The sequence below is a fragment of the Drosophila grimshawi genome, unplaced genomic scaffold, assembly GCF_018153295.1.
Source record: "Drosophila grimshawi isolate 15287-2541.00 unplaced genomic scaffold, ASM1815329v1 contig_1367, whole genome shotgun sequence".
NCBI lineage: Eukaryota > Metazoa > Arthropoda > Insecta > Diptera > Drosophilidae > Drosophila > Drosophila grimshawi.
The window spans coordinates 12,598,170-12,618,005 of NW_025062889.1; the positions used below are offsets into that span (position 1 = coordinate 12,598,170).

At 38.7% G+C, this 19,836-nt stretch overlaps 1 protein-coding gene across 7 annotated transcripts in view; it reads left to right on the top strand.

The window, feature by feature from the left end:
- The window catches only part of LOC6560747 (transient receptor potential cation channel trpm), a 56,731-nt gene that overhangs the window by 34,966 nt on the left and 1,929 nt on the right, over positions 1 to 19,836 (top strand). For 4 of the 7 annotated variants that reach the window (XM_032734669.1, XM_032734670.1, XM_001986582.2 and 1 more), the window contains 23 exons: positions 8 to 144; positions 1,174 to 1,330; positions 1,901 to 2,048; positions 2,949 to 3,135; positions 3,283 to 3,439; positions 3,661 to 3,762; positions 6,905 to 7,097; positions 7,163 to 7,352; positions 7,515 to 7,726; positions 7,808 to 7,960; positions 10,043 to 10,099; positions 11,291 to 11,443; positions 11,591 to 11,748; positions 12,074 to 12,264; positions 12,337 to 12,482; positions 15,216 to 15,315; positions 15,410 to 15,531; positions 16,387 to 16,510; positions 16,788 to 17,020; positions 17,579 to 17,872; positions 17,942 to 18,326; positions 18,578 to 18,775; positions 19,406 to 19,543. In XM_032734669.1, coding sequence (XP_032590560.1) covers positions 8 to 144; positions 1,174 to 1,330; positions 1,901 to 2,048; positions 2,949 to 3,135; positions 3,283 to 3,439; positions 3,661 to 3,762; positions 6,905 to 7,097; positions 7,163 to 7,352; positions 7,515 to 7,726; positions 7,808 to 7,960; positions 10,043 to 10,099; positions 11,291 to 11,443; positions 11,591 to 11,748; positions 12,074 to 12,264; positions 12,337 to 12,482; positions 15,216 to 15,315; positions 15,410 to 15,531; positions 16,387 to 16,510; positions 16,788 to 17,020; positions 17,579 to 17,872; positions 17,942 to 18,326; positions 18,578 to 18,775; positions 19,406 to 19,543 — 3,935 coding nt within the window. Of the gene's footprint in view, positions 1 to 7; positions 145 to 1,173; positions 1,331 to 1,900; positions 2,049 to 2,948; positions 3,136 to 3,282; positions 3,440 to 3,660; positions 3,763 to 6,904; positions 7,098 to 7,162; positions 7,353 to 7,514; positions 7,727 to 7,807; positions 7,961 to 8,308; positions 8,384 to 8,977; positions 9,041 to 10,042; positions 10,100 to 10,625; positions 10,665 to 11,290; positions 11,444 to 11,590; positions 11,749 to 12,073; positions 12,265 to 12,336; positions 12,483 to 15,215; positions 15,316 to 15,409; positions 15,532 to 16,386; positions 16,511 to 16,787; positions 17,021 to 17,578; positions 17,873 to 17,941; positions 18,327 to 18,577; positions 18,776 to 19,405; positions 19,544 to 19,836 lie in introns of all 7 variants that reach the window. The other 3 variants (XM_043216001.1, XM_032734668.1, XM_032734671.1) reach the window with 3 other exon arrangements.

Below are 19,836 nucleotides of genomic sequence, written 5' to 3' on the forward strand. Positions count from 1 at the left end.
TTTTCAGATCCAAATTGGCTGTGCTGAACAATCGTCATGCATATTTCCTGCTCGTCGACAATGGCACCCAAGCAAAATATGGCGCCGAATTGATATTGCGACGCAAACTGGAGAAATTCATTTCGAATTTAAAGCTGCATCCATGTAAGCGATAAGTTGAATAACCGACAACATTTTGTGAACAAAAAGCAATCAGTTTAGTTGAATTCCGAATTTTAGATTGAAAGCAGAGCATTTCTCAATTCCCAGAATTGTAGCTAAGATTAATATGCTTTGAGGCTCAGTGCTTCCATTCAAAGCGACTCAGCTACGCACTGTGCACAGTCCAGTTTTCATTTATTCCCATTGTCAGAATACAAATTACGTACAGCCGCAATATTCTACATGGTTGAAAGCCGCAATGACGATGTCATTCATGTAAGGGATAATAGAAGGGATGTAGGTAAAGATGTAATGTGCTTAGAAGCTTAAAATACAGCGAAAATGCTGTAAATAAAATCCAATTAATGGATTAAAATGTTGTGTGCTTTAAAACTTGCGAATATTATTTAAGTCAAGCTTTTTAACTATAAGTAGTTATAATACAAATTTAAATATGATAATATTGTTGAGGCACACATACTTCATTTCTGTGCTTTAGAATTTGTGAAAAACATTTAATACAAGCAATTGTTTTTAATGAATGAAAGGAGCTTAAATAGTGAAAAACATTTGAATAAAGTTTACAGGCCATAATGAGTATGAAAATGGCTAAAGTTTAAAAACTTTCTCGAGCATGAAGGAAAAATATACAGATCATAAAAATTATATTAAATTGAGGCTACACTATACCTATAGTTAAGCAAAGATTTGACTTAAAAGCATTTTATACGATTTTTATGATTCGCTTTGCATTTATTATTATGGTTGGAAAATTGCATTTGGCTTTCCACTCAACGGTTAAGAATGGAATAGAGAGCTAGGCAAGGTATAAGTACAAAGAACCAAGTGCTCTTCTGTGGCATTTTAATGATGATTGTTATGACTGTTGTAAAATTGAAGAATGCAGACAGCACTTTATATAAATAAGTATATAATATATATATATATATAGCAACTTCAGCTCAGCTTGCACATATTTTTATTCGCTTAAAAATGATTCTGGTGTTGGTTTTTCTTTCTCTCTTGTTGCAGTCACACATTCCAGTACGCCCGTCGTCTGTCTGGTGATTGAGGGCGGCACAAACACAATACGTGCTGTCCTGGAGTACGTGACGGACTCGCCTCCTGTACCGGTTGTTGTATGCGATGGTTCTGGGCGTGCAGCCGATCTGCTCGCCTTTGTGCACAAGTAAGTTTAAACGGTATGGCAGGATTTCATCAGCACAAACTGATTGCCAGATAGGCAGATAGGCCAGACGCTAGAAGTTACCGATGTCTGCCACGCTGGTGCTGGTCCATATATCAACGCAATTAATGAGCCACCGCAGTTACTGTAAATTTGTAAATTTAATTAGGAACGTGTTGTCATGCATGGTTGCCATGCCACTGACTGCTCTGACTGCTGCTGCTGTTGTGGCAAGTCGTTTCTTATTTAATTTGCGGTGCTGCTTCAGGCAGTCAGGAAGTCGGCTTCAAGTTCATTAAGTATACGACATTTAGCAAATTATTTAAATTAGGGACCAAAAGACAAAATGTAGGCCACAAAAATTACGCATACGCTGCGTTTGTTTTCACAAATATATTGTTTGCGGCGCCTTTCCTTTTGTTATTGTTTACCTAACAATTTTGAGCCTCCTTTTGCATCGCTTCATTTAATGTAATGTATTTAATTAGACACCATAATGGCACCGACAGCAGCTGTGCCTTAATATTGAGTTGAAAACGTTGATTAAACTTTAACTTTTATATATGTGTACAGATATGCATCGGATGGCGAGGAACAACCTGTGCTGGAGTCAATGCGTGATTATCTCATTGGTACGATTCAAAAAACCTTTGAAGTTGGCCTCGATTCGGCCGAGAAACTTTACCAGGAGCTGCTCCAGTGCACACGTAATAAGAATTTGGTAAGTATCGAGGTCTTAAACTCTTAAGCATGGATGCAAATGGTTTCAGCCAAGAATAACAAATCTGTAGTGTTTTGGTTGGGTGGGTTGCCTGGGTCTGCGAGGCAACAAGCCATTACTTTCTATAAGTATGCATTTATTTCTTTGCATATATTTATGTATTATAGAGTACAGTATAAATAAAACACTTCCACTTCCTACACACACCTATATATTGAAAGTGTCTTGATTGAAAAAAAAAGGGTAAACATTTCTGAGTGTGGTAAATGACTATGCAGTAAACTGTATTTGAAAAGGGGTGCATTGATGCATTATTAAGTTTAATAAATGAAGTAAGTGTATTTAGTTTACGTACAAAACGATTAATTACAAAGAAGAACCTTCACAAACAGTGCCTTCCATTCGCAACCAGGTGATTGGCTCTTAAGGACTTGCAGCAATTAAAAGCGCATGAAAACACACCGAACTTTGCCTGCCGTTTTATATTCGCGGTAAACTTTTCAATCACTTAAGACTTTATCGCGTACGGATTTAAATATTTAATTAGTACTGAAGTCCTTGAGTACTCGTATTGTGTATTGCTCTGGGCCAGTTAACCGTGAATTAAGTGCAAAGATAATTAGCCAACAAAATTCAATTGAACATGTAATGAATTTTAAATCACTGGCACACTGAAATTTCAGCTATTTCTAGATCAGAATTTTGTTGAATTGCGTCAGCATTTCGTCGTCGTTATTAAGTTTTTAATTGGTTTTCAAATGGGCTCTGTGTGGCCACGCCGACTGCCTTCCTACCCAGGCACACAATTATTTTTATACAGCGGTTTACATTAGGCGTTACTTAAAGCTTTTTATTATGTTCTTCATTTTGGGTCGCCACTGCACACCCGCCAACCCGCAGATTACCGTCTTTCGCATACAGGAAAAGCCCGAAGGCGAGGCGCAGGAGCTGGATCAGACCATCCTAACGGCGCTCTTTAAGTCGCAGCATCTCAGTCCGCCGGAGCAGTTGAGCTTGGCGTTGACATGGAATCGTGTGGACATCGCACGCAGCGAGATATTTGTCTACGGCCAGGAATGGCCAATTGGTAAGCAGTCCCCAATACATAAGTACATAATACATAAACAAGATATACTTGTACATACATACATACAACATCCATCTCATCTTTTGCATAATTTTTAATACTCTGTCTCTCATTACGTTTTATTATAATTTCTGTGCATACCCCCAGGCGCCTTGGACGAGGCCATGATGCAGGCACTCGAACATGATAGAATCGATTTTGTCAAATTACTTTTGGAGAATGGCGTCTCAATGAAAAAATTTTTAACAATTCCCCGCCTCGAGGAGCTCTACAACACAAAACACGGTCCGGCCAATACCTTGGGGTAAGCTTACTCTCAAATAAGGAAGGCAAAACGGAGCCACAAACGCAGCGTCAGGGGCAAAATATTTTTGGTCATACCACAAATTGTTTGCCTATGAAAATGCCAACTCACATCCATCCATGTCTCGTTTTTCCTCTGTGTGTGTGTGCTTCTTTTCTATTAAATTTTTATTGTTGTTGTTTTTCTTTCATTTTTACTCTATTTTTCATTCTCCATTGCAGTTACATATTGCGAGATGTGCGTCCCCATATACCTAAAGGCTACATTTACACGCTCCACGACATTGGCCTTGTCATCAATAAACTAATGGGCGGCGCCTATCGGTGAGTAGCAACACGTGCAGGCACGTGCACGTTCAGTGCTAAAAACAATGCTTTAACAGTGGCAACATACAGATATTCCCATTGCCCTTAAATACCCTGTTGCCAAAGGGTGCATGCAATTGTAATCAGTCCAATATGCTTGGAATAATATTTGTTCAAGTGTTCATTTAGGGAGTCTTAGTCCGATTTTTTAAAATGTATTTTCATATAATCATTATTATTATTATTGATGTGAAATTACTTTTCCAAAAATGAAAACTATCTACTAATTCACAAGACATAAATAAAAGATTCGGTAAAATTCTTGAGGTACGATTTAATCAGTTACAGGATATTTTCCAGTCGAATGCTTACATTTGTAGCTTTCAGATTTAATGAGTCTTCAGAAATTCGAAGTATAGACACTCCTAGGAATATTGCCGAGGACTATAAAACAAAGCGTAAGGAAGACTTATGTTGGCTAGAAGGACAGGCTTGTGAGAACTGTAAAACGAAATTGAATAAAATCGTAAATTTTGGAGTGTATATGCAATGAGGCTGTAACAGACTTTGTGACAAAGTTATAATGAGCATCTTTAGTTAAAGCAGATATAAAACACTCGGCAATTAAAAATAATGGCTACAAAATGACCCAAATGGTCAGTGGGTGTCCTTTTAGTTGGAGGACGTAGGCGGCAACGACTTTAAGGCAGCGAAACGGGTGGGAGTGGCCCAATGCGGACTTTGCAAATTAGTTCATCACTGCAGCGCTTTCACTAAATTTCTGTGTTTTTAACTTTGACCCGACCATAAACATTATTCTTTTTTTCTTTTTTTTTTTGCTGGTGCTTTGCACGTGTTCGTTGTGATGTGGCCATGTCATGGCCAGACGCCTTTAACTTGTTGCCGGATTAAATTTGATGAGCCCCAATGACGCTCACCTAAATTTGTTAAGAAAATGTAATAAGTTTGGGCGCTGGCAGGGAGTACAAAATTAAAAAGGAAACTCAAAGTCATAAAGGAACGCGCATCGCTAGCGAAAGGCGTCTATAATTATTGCTCATTAACATTTTGGCCGGCGAAGCGAAAAATGTGGCGACTTAAATTTAGTTAACGCGGCTTTTGCGGTTGCTTTGTACTGTTATACCCTCTTGGGTATAATAAAAATGGTGTTGATATGTTTAAAGATCAACAAATGCATTTTCGATTGCCCAAAAACATCTTTTCAAAATAACATCATCTACTGATGGCCACAAATTTTTGATCAACATGACATTTTTTGTTGTTTATCATTTGGCTGTTAGGGTATCGTCCTTTGGGGTATTAAATCTGCGCTAGACCTGAGTTATTTGCTTCGTTTTCGTTTGCTTTCATTTTGAGCTGCGCAAATTGATTGAGGTTTTAATAGCACGCTGAAATGTGGCAAATGTATCAATAATGTAATTTAATTAAAAGTTAAATGTATTGAAACGAAAGAAACTTCCGGCGATTTTGAAAGGCTGCAAAGCACAAAATGAAAAGTTAAAAGTTAGGGGTTGTGAATATTAGAGATTCTGCTATTTAAGTGCATTTGAAATTCAATTCAGTTTTTGTATAAATATCTTTGAAATTAAATATATAAATTGCCTGCGTTTCGTACGATGTTATTTAACTTGTTTGCCCTTTGGGCAATGGTTGAGGCATTTATTAAGTTGGCCTTAGAGCTCATTGATGTCGTTCAGCTAGATAAACTACTTAATTTAACACTAGCCTATTGCTCTTTTGTCCTCTGGCTATTGTGCTTCAATCAAAGGTCACAACTTATCTGACAAATGCCCATCTAAACGCTCTTCAGTGCGAGTTGAACTGAAAACTGGCATCGAAACTGTTGTTTAGATGAAATTACGGTTCTTGTTTGGCCCTTTTCTCGCTTGGCTGCTTGGTGGCTTGGCTTTGGTAAATACCTTTTTCGGCGTTGATTTTTCGTCCGGCGTCTGTCTGTTTGCCTGTCATTCAGTTCAGCTCTTGTTGTTGTTGCTGTCACTGCTTGATACCATTGTCTAGACGTCAGCAACAGGCAGGCAAACAGTCATCAAGCTAGCTGTCTGACAACCTGGCCCTGAAGATCCGCCAATTTGTGCGTAATTAAAGCCTTAAAGTTTTTGATTTGTTTAGCATATAATTTCCATGATTTACCAATCGCGCCCAACTCAACTGTCGCGCTTTAATGCGTCATAAATTATTTACAGCAGTCGTTTTTTTATGTCTTATTTAATTGTTTGCTCGTAAAAGGACAACAGCAGCTGAACTCAAAAGGCAAAATCAAACAACAATATTTAAGTAAAGAGTGTAGACGTTTATAAGAACTAACGAAATTTAAGTGTTTACTAGCTATAACTAAATCGTGGATAACTTTGGAACTGAAATTGGGCAGCTTACACAAAGGAACATCTTATTCTAACAGAAATCGAATTGATTTGTAGACTGAACTCCAAAAACTACAGTTATATATATACAAATATTTATTTTATACTCATATCAAAGTGCTACAAGTAAGAGTTCTTATCAAGCGATATAGTCCCTATTTATTTTGAGAATGTTTTGAGAAGGATTGATTTCTTAAAGGTTGCCCTATCTTTGTCCATGTTTTTAATACGTTAGAAAGTATATATTGCGTGTAAGAAAACCATAAGTCTACAGCCATAATATGCAGATATAGAAATAGATACAGCAACTTGGAAGTGTAGAATTTTCAATTGAAAAGTAAACTCAATTACTATTTGCCAGTTTTGGCCCCAAATAAAAATCACTTAAGCCGCCTCTACGGGCCGGATAGACAGAGACAGACAGACAGACAGACAGGCAGGCAGACAAAGAGTAGAACAAACAAACATAGGGATAGCCGACAACAATCGTCCCAACGGTGACAAAGAGAATACTGAATGAAATTGCATCGCCGACAGAGCTTAGCAAATAATACAAAATCCAAAGCGAAGCCCACATTTTCTACGGGTATTATTATTACTTTTCCACTGCTGCTGCTGCTGCTACTGCTACCGAAATAAATTTAGCTTAAATGCAAATTTCGGTTGAAAAATTACATTATTTTGCTGTGGCAAGTTGAGGAAAATTCATGGTTACATATATATATATATATGTATTGTGTATTTTGTACATATTGCAGATCCTATTATACGCGTCGCAAGTTTCGGCCCATCTATGCGAAGGTGATGAACAGCTATGCAAATGCCTGCCGCAAGTCCTCGTCATATCAATATCAGCGCTATGCGGGCGCCAATTCACTGAGCCTGGTCACCGGACTACTGCCATTTACCACCGAAATGGCCCTGTTCGAGTTCCCCTTCAATGAGCTGCTGGTGCGTAATGAATGAGTGCGCATCTCAGTCATTTCGACATTTATTTGGTCATTTGACTTTTACAGATTTGGGCGGTGCTAACTAAGCGACAGCAAATGGCGCTGCTCATGTGGACACATGGCGAGGAGGCGCTGGCCAAATCACTGGTCGCCTGCAAACTGTACAAGGCGATGGCCCACGAGGCGGCCGAGGATGATTTGGATACTGAAATTTATGAGGAGCTGCGCTCCTATGCCAAAGAGTTTGAGAGCAAAGGTGAGTTGGAGCGCTTAATTGGGGCCAAGCTTTTGATTTAATTAAGTTAAGTGAAGTTGACATTTGTCAATCACGCGAATGACAAGCCTTTGACCTTTGTGGCCAATTAATTGCCTTTTGTTTTGTGGCTTCCGGCTGTGTTTCTGTCTGTGGTTGTGGCAGGAAATAAACTGTTGGACTTCAGCTATCGCCAAGATGCGGAGAAGGCGCAACGTTTGCTCACCTGCGAACTGCACTCGTGGTCCAATCAAAGCTGCCTCTCGCTGGCGGTCGCAGCCAATCACCGCGCCCTCCTCGCCCATCCCTGTAGCCAGGTCATACTCGCCGATCTCTGGATGGGCGGCCTGCGAACGCGCAAGAATACCAATTTTAAGGTGACTTTAAATCAATTTTTAATATAGCATATTTGATTTGTGGTTTTTTTAAATCTTATACAACTGATTTACTGCTCACAGGTCATCTTGGGCTTAATTATGCCCTTTTATATCAGGCAATTAGACTTCAAATCAAAAGAGGAGCTACAACAAATGCCGCAGACCGAGGAAGAGCATTTGGAGAATCAAAATTTGGATAACGATGATTCGGATCGCTCGCAGCCAGATGCTGAGGTAAGTTCATCCATTGCCAATTGTTGAGTTTTTCTGATTTTGTTGATCTTCCTTTAATTATTGTATTTGTTTGATTTCTAACCAATTGTTATTGTTAACCAAACCCTCTTTGAATATGTTTATTCTTTGTATTGTTTTTTAAATGTGCGTGTCAGTCCTTAGATTATGTATTTATCAAATTGTCAGCTAAGCTAAGTACTAAATATATCTAATAACCAGATTACTTATATTACCATAAACATTTATCACAAATATAAATTTATATTCCTAACTATGTACTTCAAATTCGTGCTATGATACCTAACAAATGCCCTACCAAATACCATCTATCCACTCTGTTCGTTTTAGAATGCCCTTTTAAAAGCCAAAAGATCCATTTCCTTGAGATATAGGATGGGCGCGGGCAGTAATAATCGCGACAAGGTAGTAAAAATAAAAAAAAATATAAAAAAAAAAAACACAAAAAATAAGAGAAAAACAAACATTTTTCAACCATTTCCTGTTTAATACTCGTCTATAATCTATACTATATATATGTATATGTATTTGTCTTTATAAACGTATTTGTTATTTCGTGTTCTTACAGGCTGTCTGTCTGTTTCTGTTTCGCTCTTTATAACTATCTATCTATTATTGTGTTATCTTTGTGTTAACTATACTCTATACTCTATCTCTACATTACTTCTATTTATGGCATCGTATTTGTAACGCATTATGTCTTTAGTTGATTTTTATTGATTTCAACCCACTGCCAGACTAATACTGGGAATTTATGAGATATTTATAGGCGGGCATAACAAATCGGTTGCCTGTCGCTGACAGCACACGTGTCCCTGAGTCATTTCAATTATTCAAGTAGAGTTGTATTTTGGTATACAAAGTTTCTTACAGGTACTTAAGTACTAGTCAATCAAAGTATTTGCCTAACACACATAGTCTACCCCTCTCTTTCTCTCTCACTCTCTCTCTCTCTCTTTTCCCTCTCTCTCTCTCTCTCTCTTACACATTGCCAAATAGTGCAAATTAATAGCAGCCGAAAAGCATTCGCCATCATTTCACAGTATTGCCAACTCAACAGATGTAAGTCTTTTAATTGAGCCACGCCTTCCACAATACGCTTCCAATTGTATATATATACAGCAATATGGATTAACCCTGGTCAGCTTTATAAGTTTCACTTGGGGTTTGCATTAAGTGCGAATAACCCGTTAGCAGTCTTAAAATTATCCGCTGCGGTCAGTCTCCCATGGCTAATAGTTTAATTTAAAGCTCAATTAAGTAATAAACGTTATGAGCACAATCACACTCAAGCGCACACACGCACATACACCCACACACACACACACACACCCACACACACACACTTATTCACAATGTACGTTGAAATTCTCGCTCTCTACATACTTATAGATATGTCAAGCTGTTTGCTAATAGTATGCTCTGCTCGCAGCTCTGGAGAGGAAACTCTGCAGTTGTTCAAATATTGTTTTTACTTGCACACACACACACACACACTGACTCACACACACACCACTTGCTCGTTAACATGTTGGAGCATTTTCAATATGAGAGCAGTGGAAAATTCTTTAATCAGAAAATCACATTAAAATCCATTGAACTTGTGCGCACAGCTATAAAATTGTGAGGATAATGTTATCGAGTGTTGCTATTGATTAACTTCTACTCTCTCCAATCGGTTATTATTGAGGTTTTCGTTTCTAGAATCTGTACATACTTATTTCCATACACCTGTACATACTTATTTGTATACAATCTGAACTACTTGTGGCATGCACCTAAAAATCTGTATAATTTTTGATTTTACAACGGTTCTATTTATTTCTGTACATTTGTGCATCTTACATTACCAGGATCAGCACATAGCAAATATTTTTGAATTACGTTTCTACCGTTTCTCATCTTAAGTATTCATTTCATCTACTCGTACAACTTGTAGACTCCATTTAGATGATGTAACATAAAACAAAAAAAAAATAAAAAAAAAATCGTAAATTGTAATCTTTTAAAATATATATATATATATGCGAAACGTGTGCCCCTCCCCCCTTCAACCCGTTGCAGGCTCTATTGGCGGATTCTTATTCGGTGCGCGACACAAAAGTACACGAAAATGGCAAAGTGAGTAAATTCACAAATACCAACGAATATTCGAATACACACACACACACACACACTCACACAAGTACCTGTCGTTACACAAAAACAACAATTACACACTCAGTTACACTTTTATTCATTGTCATTGACTTCTTTTTATTGAATGCGCTCAAATATATTTCCTTCACATCCGTACAAATAAAGTCGAAACTAAAACATTTACTTGTGCGACCAAATCATTTTCGTTTAGCACATAATAAAATATACTCAACATACAAATATATCTGTAAAAGTTAATGCAGTTATATCATATATTTACTAGAAAACATTGTATGACATGCGCCGTTACGCATACGTCCCGTAGACCATCCAACCCCTTAGCTGAGCAAACCAAACTAACGAAAAAGTAATAATAAAAAAAGTTGTTGTACCCGCATTTTTTAATGAAACACCTCAACACCCAGAATTCATTCATACAATTGTTGTTGCTCCTCACTTAGCGTACTTTTCAAGTACTACTCGTAAAGTACTCGTTCGAATTTTACAGGTTAATCTCACTGCTGGAGCGGAAGAACCACCCTCCAAAGTTAGTGTTGAAACTCAGTTCTAGTTTAACCCGTAGACAATTTTCTTTTTTAAATATTTTCTTTATTCTTCGATATGTTAAAAAAAAAAAAAACGTACTAGTTGATCTCCAATCAAATTGAAGTTGCTTACCTATTTTATTTGCATTCAAGTAGTTGATTAATTACGATACTACAAGTTTTGTTTTGCATGTGTCAAACGCTTTTAGCGTGGCTTAAACCTAATTGGCTCATAACTTAATTAGAAAATGTTAGCCAGATGCCGTCACATTGCACACGCAATTTAAACCAGTTAATTTAATTTCACTAAATATACTTAATATATGTAGACATACTCCTATACTATATGGGTGACTCACAGTGCCCAACTGTTCGTATACGCAATTTTAATACGTATATGCAGTATGCACATGTACATACACATATACTATATACAGAAATTCGCTATCTATCACGCACTTTGAATGCTAATTTCATTTGGCTAATGTTGATAATAGAATTCAACTCAATTTCAAACTAATTTCACATGCATTTCACTCGCTGCAGCACAGTTCTCTACTACGATCAACTAAAGTTTTGTTTCTCATTTCTTTAAAAATGTGATGACATTTTTTTTTGGGGGACACAGGTCTCGCTAACCGATTCGGATCCGTCGCAATTTCGCGAATTTTTTCATCTATCCGAATACACTAACGAGATTAAACAGCATCAGCCGCTGCGTCTGAAGAAGAAGTTCCATGAGTTCTATACGGCTCCCATTACAAAATTCTGGGCGGATTCGGTAAGTATTCAACGTTATTTAATTATTACGTAGCGGAAATTAGAAGCTAGTGTTTAATTTCCGCCCACTCGCATTTGACAACCTGTTGGAATTAGAGACTATTTTTATTTTTGTAATTATATTTTGTGTACTTTCCCTTTTTTGCAGATTGCGTACATGTTCTTTTTGATAATGTTCTCGTTTACGGTGCTAGTAAGAATGAAACCCATGCCGCGATGGCAGGAATGGTATTCGATAGCTTATATAACAACGCTTGGGTTTGAGAAGGTCCGCGAAATCATATCCTCCGAGCCGGTGGCCATTACGTAAGTAATTCACAAATTGAATTGAATTCAACTTGCCAATGGATGTGTGGGTTTAATTGCATTTAATTTAATGATTATAAATGAGTCCCGCATCGTCGAATACTTTACGCTCTTGTGCATTTTGATTACTCGGCTTCATTTCTTCCTATCTATGTCCTGTATTCTGTGAGTGTGTGCATTGTTGTGTGTTTGTCTGTGTGTGTGTGTGTGTGACTTCAGAGTTGGTTCACACTTGATTTACGGCCCTTGATTTCTGCGTTACACTTAATTAATGCGATTGTGTGACGGCTTTTTCCATATGCTTTTACTTTTGCTCTTGTTGCAGGCACAAATTCTCGGTATGGGCGTGGAACATGTGGAATCCTTGCGACGGCGCTGCCATAATACTCTTCTTAATCGGACTGGCCTTCCGCTTTCGACCCACCACAATGGATATTGGTCGTGTCATCTACTGCGTGGACAGCATCTACTGGTATTTGCGCATATTGAACATTCTCGGAGTCAACAAGTATTTGGGTAAGTAATCACCTTTATATAAAACTTAGCACACATCAAATAACTTGCGAGTGTTCTGTTTCCTGCCCACAGGTCCTTTGGTTACCATGATGGGCAAAATGGTTAAGAATATGATATATTTTGTGGTGCTCTTGGCTGTGGTTCTCATGAGTTTCGGTGTCAGTCGACAGGCCATCCTGTATCCCAACAGCGAGCCCACCTGGCGTCTAATCAGAGAGGTATGTCAGCTACTAAGTAACTAACTAGTAATTATAATCTATTTATATAAATGTGTGTGTGTGTGTGTGTGGGTGGGTCGTATGATTGTTGTAAAAAATGAAAGTATTTCGACTCAATAAAACTTCAACAAACCGATACATTTTCTTATTAAGTATTTTATTTTAATATTGTGTAAATGCTAATGTTTCAACTGAATAAGCAGCTGATATGTCTGAGCAGCTAATATGTGTGTGTGTATGTTGGTGTGTGTTGTGGTGAGTGTGTGTTCTTTTGTATTTACATACAACTATTTGTACACTGACAAATTTCCATTGCAGAGCTTAATTTGTGTGTTTTTGAGAGAAACGGAGTACATGCATTTACTTGAAAAGCAAGCAAAACGATTTTTTAACTCAATTTCTCGTAGATTAAACCTAGTTTTTACATGAGTAGTCTTTGAAGTGAGTTTTGTTTTTGTTTTTATTTTTGTTATTAAGTAGTTTTCATGCTCAATAAGTCCATTTACAACGATATTCGATACTCGATTGACTAACTGCTATTTTCTCCATTTCCATTGTGTCTTGTATCGTATTCTTCTATCTTTTGTTCCTTTTCGCAACATCTGAAAACTCACAACAACTGACTCCATAACTTACCAATGCTTGATATCATACACAAAAAAAAAAAAAATGCACCATTTACTATCCACTCTGCCAATATTCACAATTCATTCACTCTGCTACACTGTTAACCCATCATCACTCACATGCAATACATATTACTCTTGCGTTCGCATTGCTTTGAATAAATACGCCGCAAAATGTCAGGTTATTGCTGGCTCAATTGTAGCGCCCGGATTTCAAACGGCTCTCGGCCATAATGGTCGTTCACACAATACACGTGTCGGTGGCTTCGGATCCGGCACATTTGCTGCCCAGCATCGCAGCCATGCAGCAGCAGCAGCAGCGGCGGCGGCGGCGGCAGCAGCAGCAGCAGCGGCAGCAACAACAACAAGCACAACTATGCCGTCCACCACTGAGCCACCAACTTTGACACCCACTGTGACGCCTACAACAACCACCACAGCAACAACAACAACAACAACAGAACATAAAGCTGGTAGCCCCGAACTGCAAAGTTTCTTGAACGGGAATCTAACAAATGTACAACAACAAAATTGGTTTGATATTTAGAGAAAAAACAAAAACAAAAACAAAGAACAAATGTGTAGAATTGATCCTAGCTGGCGTCCCTATTTTGTGTGTGATATGTTACATATATGATATGAAAAGATATAAATATGAAAAGCTGTCTATAGTTGTTGTGCCTCAAATTTTCGTTTGGTTTTTGACATAATTGGTTTCTTATGAATTTCTTGATTACTTTCATTATATCGATGTTGTCCCAAATCCTTCCAAATTTGCAATACCATATTCTCTCTCTCTCTGTCAATTTGTCTGCAAACCCCCCTCTCTATCTCACTCTCTCTCTCTTTCTCTCTGGCTATCTCCCTCTCCGTTGGTTTTTTGATTCCCTGCGGGAATCAATTTGAATTTCCATTTCTCGCAGACTACGTTGGATTTTATTTTTTCATTTTATCAAATAATTACAATTACTTATAATAATGCAGCATGTCCTTAAAATTTATTTACTTGCATCTGAGAAGTAAATGTGTGTACTCAGTTTCCTGTTGCTTCAATACAATCACTCGCAAATAATATTTATGCATATTTTTAATTTGCTTCAATTCATTGCATCTTAATACTAGTTGTAGTTGCATGCCAAAATGCATTCGCTGTTTACATCATGTCATAAGAACAAACACAAAGGACCTGCATGCTGCCCTTAACACGAGGCTCATATCCCGCAGCTCTGCTCCGGTTATGCAAATATTTAACACTGCGGAAGCTGAGAGATTTTATATCAAGAACATAATATAAACACAATAATATTGTGCTATTGATGGCAAATCTGTTGGCTTCAGATCAACTTTAAGTTTTGAGCACTTACAATAAAGATGGTGATAAAGAAACAAACAAGTTTTTGTATCTTCAAATGTAAATAATTGCTGTAATGTTATAGATAAAACTAAAGAATATGACAGGGATAAAGATAAATATATATAAAAAGCTTATTACGTTTAAATATTTATTTTTTTAATTAAAACTCGAATGTCTGCTGTGAATATATATTTGAAAAAAGAAAAAGAAAAAAGTATTTTCAATGGCAATTAACTAACTACCAGCTGAGTGTAAATACCAACCTGTCTAAGCTTAATTATTTGAAAATCTATCACAAATACTCCGCCCAAGGCTGATGCCACCCAATAGTCTCGCAGTTTAATCGCCATGTCATTAATCCGGCCAACCGGCAACCTTGCGAATACTAATGAACTGGGGTAGCATTTAATGAACTAACCTAACTACAGTAGCATGCTGTTAAAACTAAAAGGAAACGCTAACACGTAAACACAAACAGACACCGACACCGACACCGATACCCACACATATATATACACATACCCACACACATACACATACCCACACACATACACATACCCACACACCTACACATATATACCATAGCAAGTCACTCTTTGTCTCTGTGTTGATGTGTAAAACTTGCATTAATGTTGATCCAGTCGGGGCGGCGGTCGGTGAAGAATGCCCAAATTGAATTGCGCTTGGCCATTTTTTGTTACCATCAGCAGCTGCCATTTAATGATGCCCCTATTTTAATTTATCGTTGCACAGGTCACCTATCAGCCCTACTTCATGCTGTACGGCGAGGTGTTTGCGGATGATATCGATCCAGCCTGCGGCGAGGAACCCCACATGACGCCCTGTGTTACAGGTAAGTTGTTGACCAACCACCCCACCCGAATACATCCACATACATTGTGTGCGCTGCTGTGTGTGTGTATTTATACACTTATTGCAATTCGCAGGACACTGGGTAACACCTATAACAATGTCCATGTACCTATTGATTGCCAATATACTGTTGATCAATCTGCTCATTGCCGTCTTCAATAATATATTCAACGAAGTCAATTCAGTGTCGCATCAGGTAAGCAGTTAAACTCTATTTAATTTAAACGAAAGAATATTTGTAGCGGTGCCGTTTACGGATTTACAACCTTGATTATAGCCAGAGCGGATATTGCATAGCATATTTTCATACATTTTGAATGTTAATGCATGTTTCATTATCCCTTTTCGAAAGTAAGTAATTTAATTTTAATCTGTTATTCGTTTTGGTTACGAGGTCAGACTCATTTCACTTGTTTCTCTTGAATACATGGAAAAAGGCTATTTAAGAACGGCAAGCGATCAGCGGGTGATTTTGGTGCTTTTTGCTTACCGACCCGATTCATCTGCAAAAGTAGAGCTCAGAATCTCTGCAAATGCAAGCGCGTTGCCTGAGATACGAAAATCGTTTCAGCTTAAAACGTTATTTAATTATTTATTGCAAAGAGCAAAATGTTAAAGGGGCGCATTAAATTAAGAACACAGATATACAGCAATAACTGAATATGCATATTGTAAGTGCTTATTTTAAAGTACTTCGTGCACATAAATATCCGCTCTGATTATCACACACGATTAAACAAGCGTATTACAATTATACAATTAATAAAATACCCATTAATTTGTAAATACATATGATAATTTGCATAAGTACTTGAGATGTTTCCCTTCCTTAATAATTTACAATAAGAAGTTACCTTTTAAGTGTCCACTAATTATTTGACTTTTTTTTCTTCTTTCTTAATGTTTGAGTCAACGCTTAAGGGCTTAGTACAATTTATATACTGGTTAAGTGACCGAGAACATTGTCCAATTAATTATATAAAAAAGAAACAAATCCTTGAAATTAGTTGATAAATTGCATGTTATTAATGGTTATTTGATTGGCTTGTAGGTATGGATGTTCCAGCGCTTCACCGTCGTGATGGAGTACCAACAGAAACCGGTGCTGCCGCCGCCGTTTATTGCCTTCTGCCATTTCTATTCGCTGCTCAAGTATTGCGTGCGTAAAGCGAAAGGTGAGCCCGGCATGAGAAAGTTTAGCTTTGTTCCCTGTGAGTCAAACAACCAGAGCGCCTGCTCCCCCAGTCCCATTGAACGTGAATAATGTACAAATCTCTATATCTCTCTGTATATTCCCTGCTGCTGCAATGCTGAATGCGTCGTCTTCTAACCAATATATGCTATACCACTGCATACTGTTTATATTTCTGCTAATATGCTCTTGTTATATTTTACGTCTGATTTGGCTAAAAACCAATAATTGTCTGTGTGTGTGTTTTTTTTTCTATATAGGATTGGAGGTGCAGCGGGACAACGGTCTCAAGCTATTTCTCGAAAAGGACGACCTGGAGCGGCTGTATGATTTTGAGGAGGAGTGCGTCGAGGGCTTCTTTCATGAGCAGGAGCACATATTGAATCAGTCAACCGATGAGCGTGTGAAGAACACAACGGAGCGTGTCGAGACAATGTCACAGAAAATCGAGGACATCAATCAAAAGGAGAACCTTCAAACGGCCACTGTGCAGGTGTGTGTAGCACACACCTTTACGGATCTAAATCCATTCAACTTTTATCACACTTTTTATTTAATGCAAATTTACAATTCTTTTCTGTTACGCACATTGATTTGGGTTGTACTCGGATTGACAAGCAGTAGTCGCAGCACTTTCAATCGGAAAAGTCCACAAATGGCAAGCTTAGCTGGACGAGCAGCTCATTTCCATGCTGCTGGTTCCACAAGAAATGAAGTTTTTATATCCTATACGAGTACAGAATGAGTGAAAGGTTGTTCTGAAGTTGCGAAAATATATATAAATTTGAACAGAATCAATATCCAAATGGATCTATAAATGTCCAGCTCTCTGTCCGTCTGTTAAAAAATAACTGATTACAGATTTTGACCTGAAAAACTAAGCTTTTTAGAGCTAGTTGACTTCGCAGTTTAGCCTTATATCCATATGTATTTTAGGGTTAGGTAAGAGTAATCCTAATCATCCAAAACAAGCACTCTCGTCTATATCACATTGTTCTTACTTTTTTGTATTTCAATGTTGACATTGTTCTTTATTTATGGGTTTTTGCAGAGCATTGAATTCCGTTTGCGCAAAATGGAAGAATCATCGGAGCAGATACTCTCCCATCTGGGCGTCATACATCGCTTCATGTCCGCACACACTGCCGGCACTGATGAGCTGCGCGGCTCCGTGATGAACATTCCTGGTGAAATGCACCGCGTGCGCACCATATCAATGTCCGACAATGAGGGTGGCAGCGGCAGTGGTGGAGGCGGTGGTGGCGGTGGCGGCGCTGGCGTTACTGGTGTTGGCATTGCTGCGGCTTTGGGACTTGGTGCCACACTTACTTTAAATTCGCTGCAGGTGCGTTCCTCTCGAATAGTTTATATCTTGCTCTTGAGTTACAATTACTGATTCATTTTGCCACCGCAGGTAAACAATCGAAGGCGCTTCAATCGTTCACTGACCGAGGTCCGACCGGATGCGTACATTCTGGATGAGGGCACACACTTTGAGGTGGTACCGCTGCCGGAGGAGCCAGACGAGGTGGTTAAATCCCGAGAGGCACTCAACGAGCAGGTGGTGCGCAAGGCCTCCATGCAATCAGAAGCCGACTCGGACATTTATTTGCCTCTATCGCAGCGCCCCTCGACTTGTGAGACGGTGAAGCGTACACCGTATGTGACGGTGCGCCAGGATACGGGCGCCAGCACCGAAAGCAAAGACACACTAACCCCAATGGGCAACAACGATGACGATCAGACACTCGTCGGCGGCGATAATTCCGATGATGCTGCGCCGGACATGAACTTTGAGGGTAATTGCCATTGCCTTGAACAATTGCAAACGCCTGGCAACTAAACCAATTTTCGCTTTTGCTTCCCCGTTACGCTTTGATTTGCAACTACCACTACTATTACCATTATTGCTACTGTTATGTTTGTGTTCTGTTCCGTTCTGTTCTGTGTGCTCTGTTCTGGTTTGCTATTGCAAGAATGCAAGCAACGCCGTCCAGTTTTTGTATGGTTTTTTGTATAAAAAAGTATTCTCCGCCTTCTTCGCATACAGCTGCCAGGCATCGAGCACTGCGCCAACGCACCGTTTCACTCTGTCGCCGCAACTCGGAGACGTACTCGCTGACCGGCGTGGACATCAATCGATCCCACATCAGTCTCAATCAGCTAGCGTCACTCTCTCGGCGCCAGTTAAGCCTCACGCATTCCGAGCCGGATAGTGACAAGGATGTGCCACTAGTGCCACTCCCAGGTATGTAATATGTATGGAGAAAATAGAGTTGGGCCTGATTTTTTCAATGTCCAGTTAGGATAGCACTTAATTAAATAGATTGTCTCGCTAAAGTGACAGGTTTTATTATTTTTTTTTAACATTTGAGGATTGAAACAAGATGACAATGCTGTGGACAACATCAGTTCTTATATCCTTGCAGATTTTATTATAATTTTTTCGTGGAGTGGACATTTGTATTAAACCTTCAACTATATATAAAATGACAATGATTTTCACTGGACCTCACTTTAGCATAGCAAGCCGAAACTTGACTAGACAATGAAAAAACGGGCCTAAGGAGAGAAAGACTTTAGTTATGCAGCAGCTGCAAGTAACAAGCTCCAAAATTCTGGTTACTAACCAAATTAACCTTCATGCCAAATCCCAACTAATCACATAAGTAACTCCGACCAACGACCAATCCAAGCTACCAAATTGGCGAATCGGATTTAGCCGTTAACAAACCATAATAACTTTGTTATTGTTGTTCTTACCTTACTTAAGTACTAAGTACACACTCGTCTTTTGTTTACTCACGTTTTTACGCATACCAACACTCGATCTCGATTTTATCTCTGACGCATTCTCAACCTAACCTCGAAACTCTAGGTAAATCAGTTTTGCATGCGAAACCCTCCAGAAATATATTGCTGAAACTGCACAGCGAATATACATCCATAACGGACGAACTGGAGAGCGTCTGCCATTTGATTGGATCACCGACCGTCTCCCTGCAGAGCAATAAAGGTAAGTTGGTGTTGCTCCAACCTTTTGGCAACCCTCCACTCCTGCAAGTGCCCCTGCCATGTAACACCTATCCCTTCCCTACCACCAATCCAGCGATTCCGATAGAGAACCATCATAGAAAACAATCTGAAATTATAAATAATCTGTATATATAGAGCTAACTGGGCGTATGCGTAGTATTCATTGCCTTGTGCTTGTGCCGCCAAAAATTGAATAAAACCAAAACGCCTGCGCCTGCCTTAGGTCCTTTGCTGACTTCCCAGCCTAACTAATCGAGACCTTCCCCGCCGAAC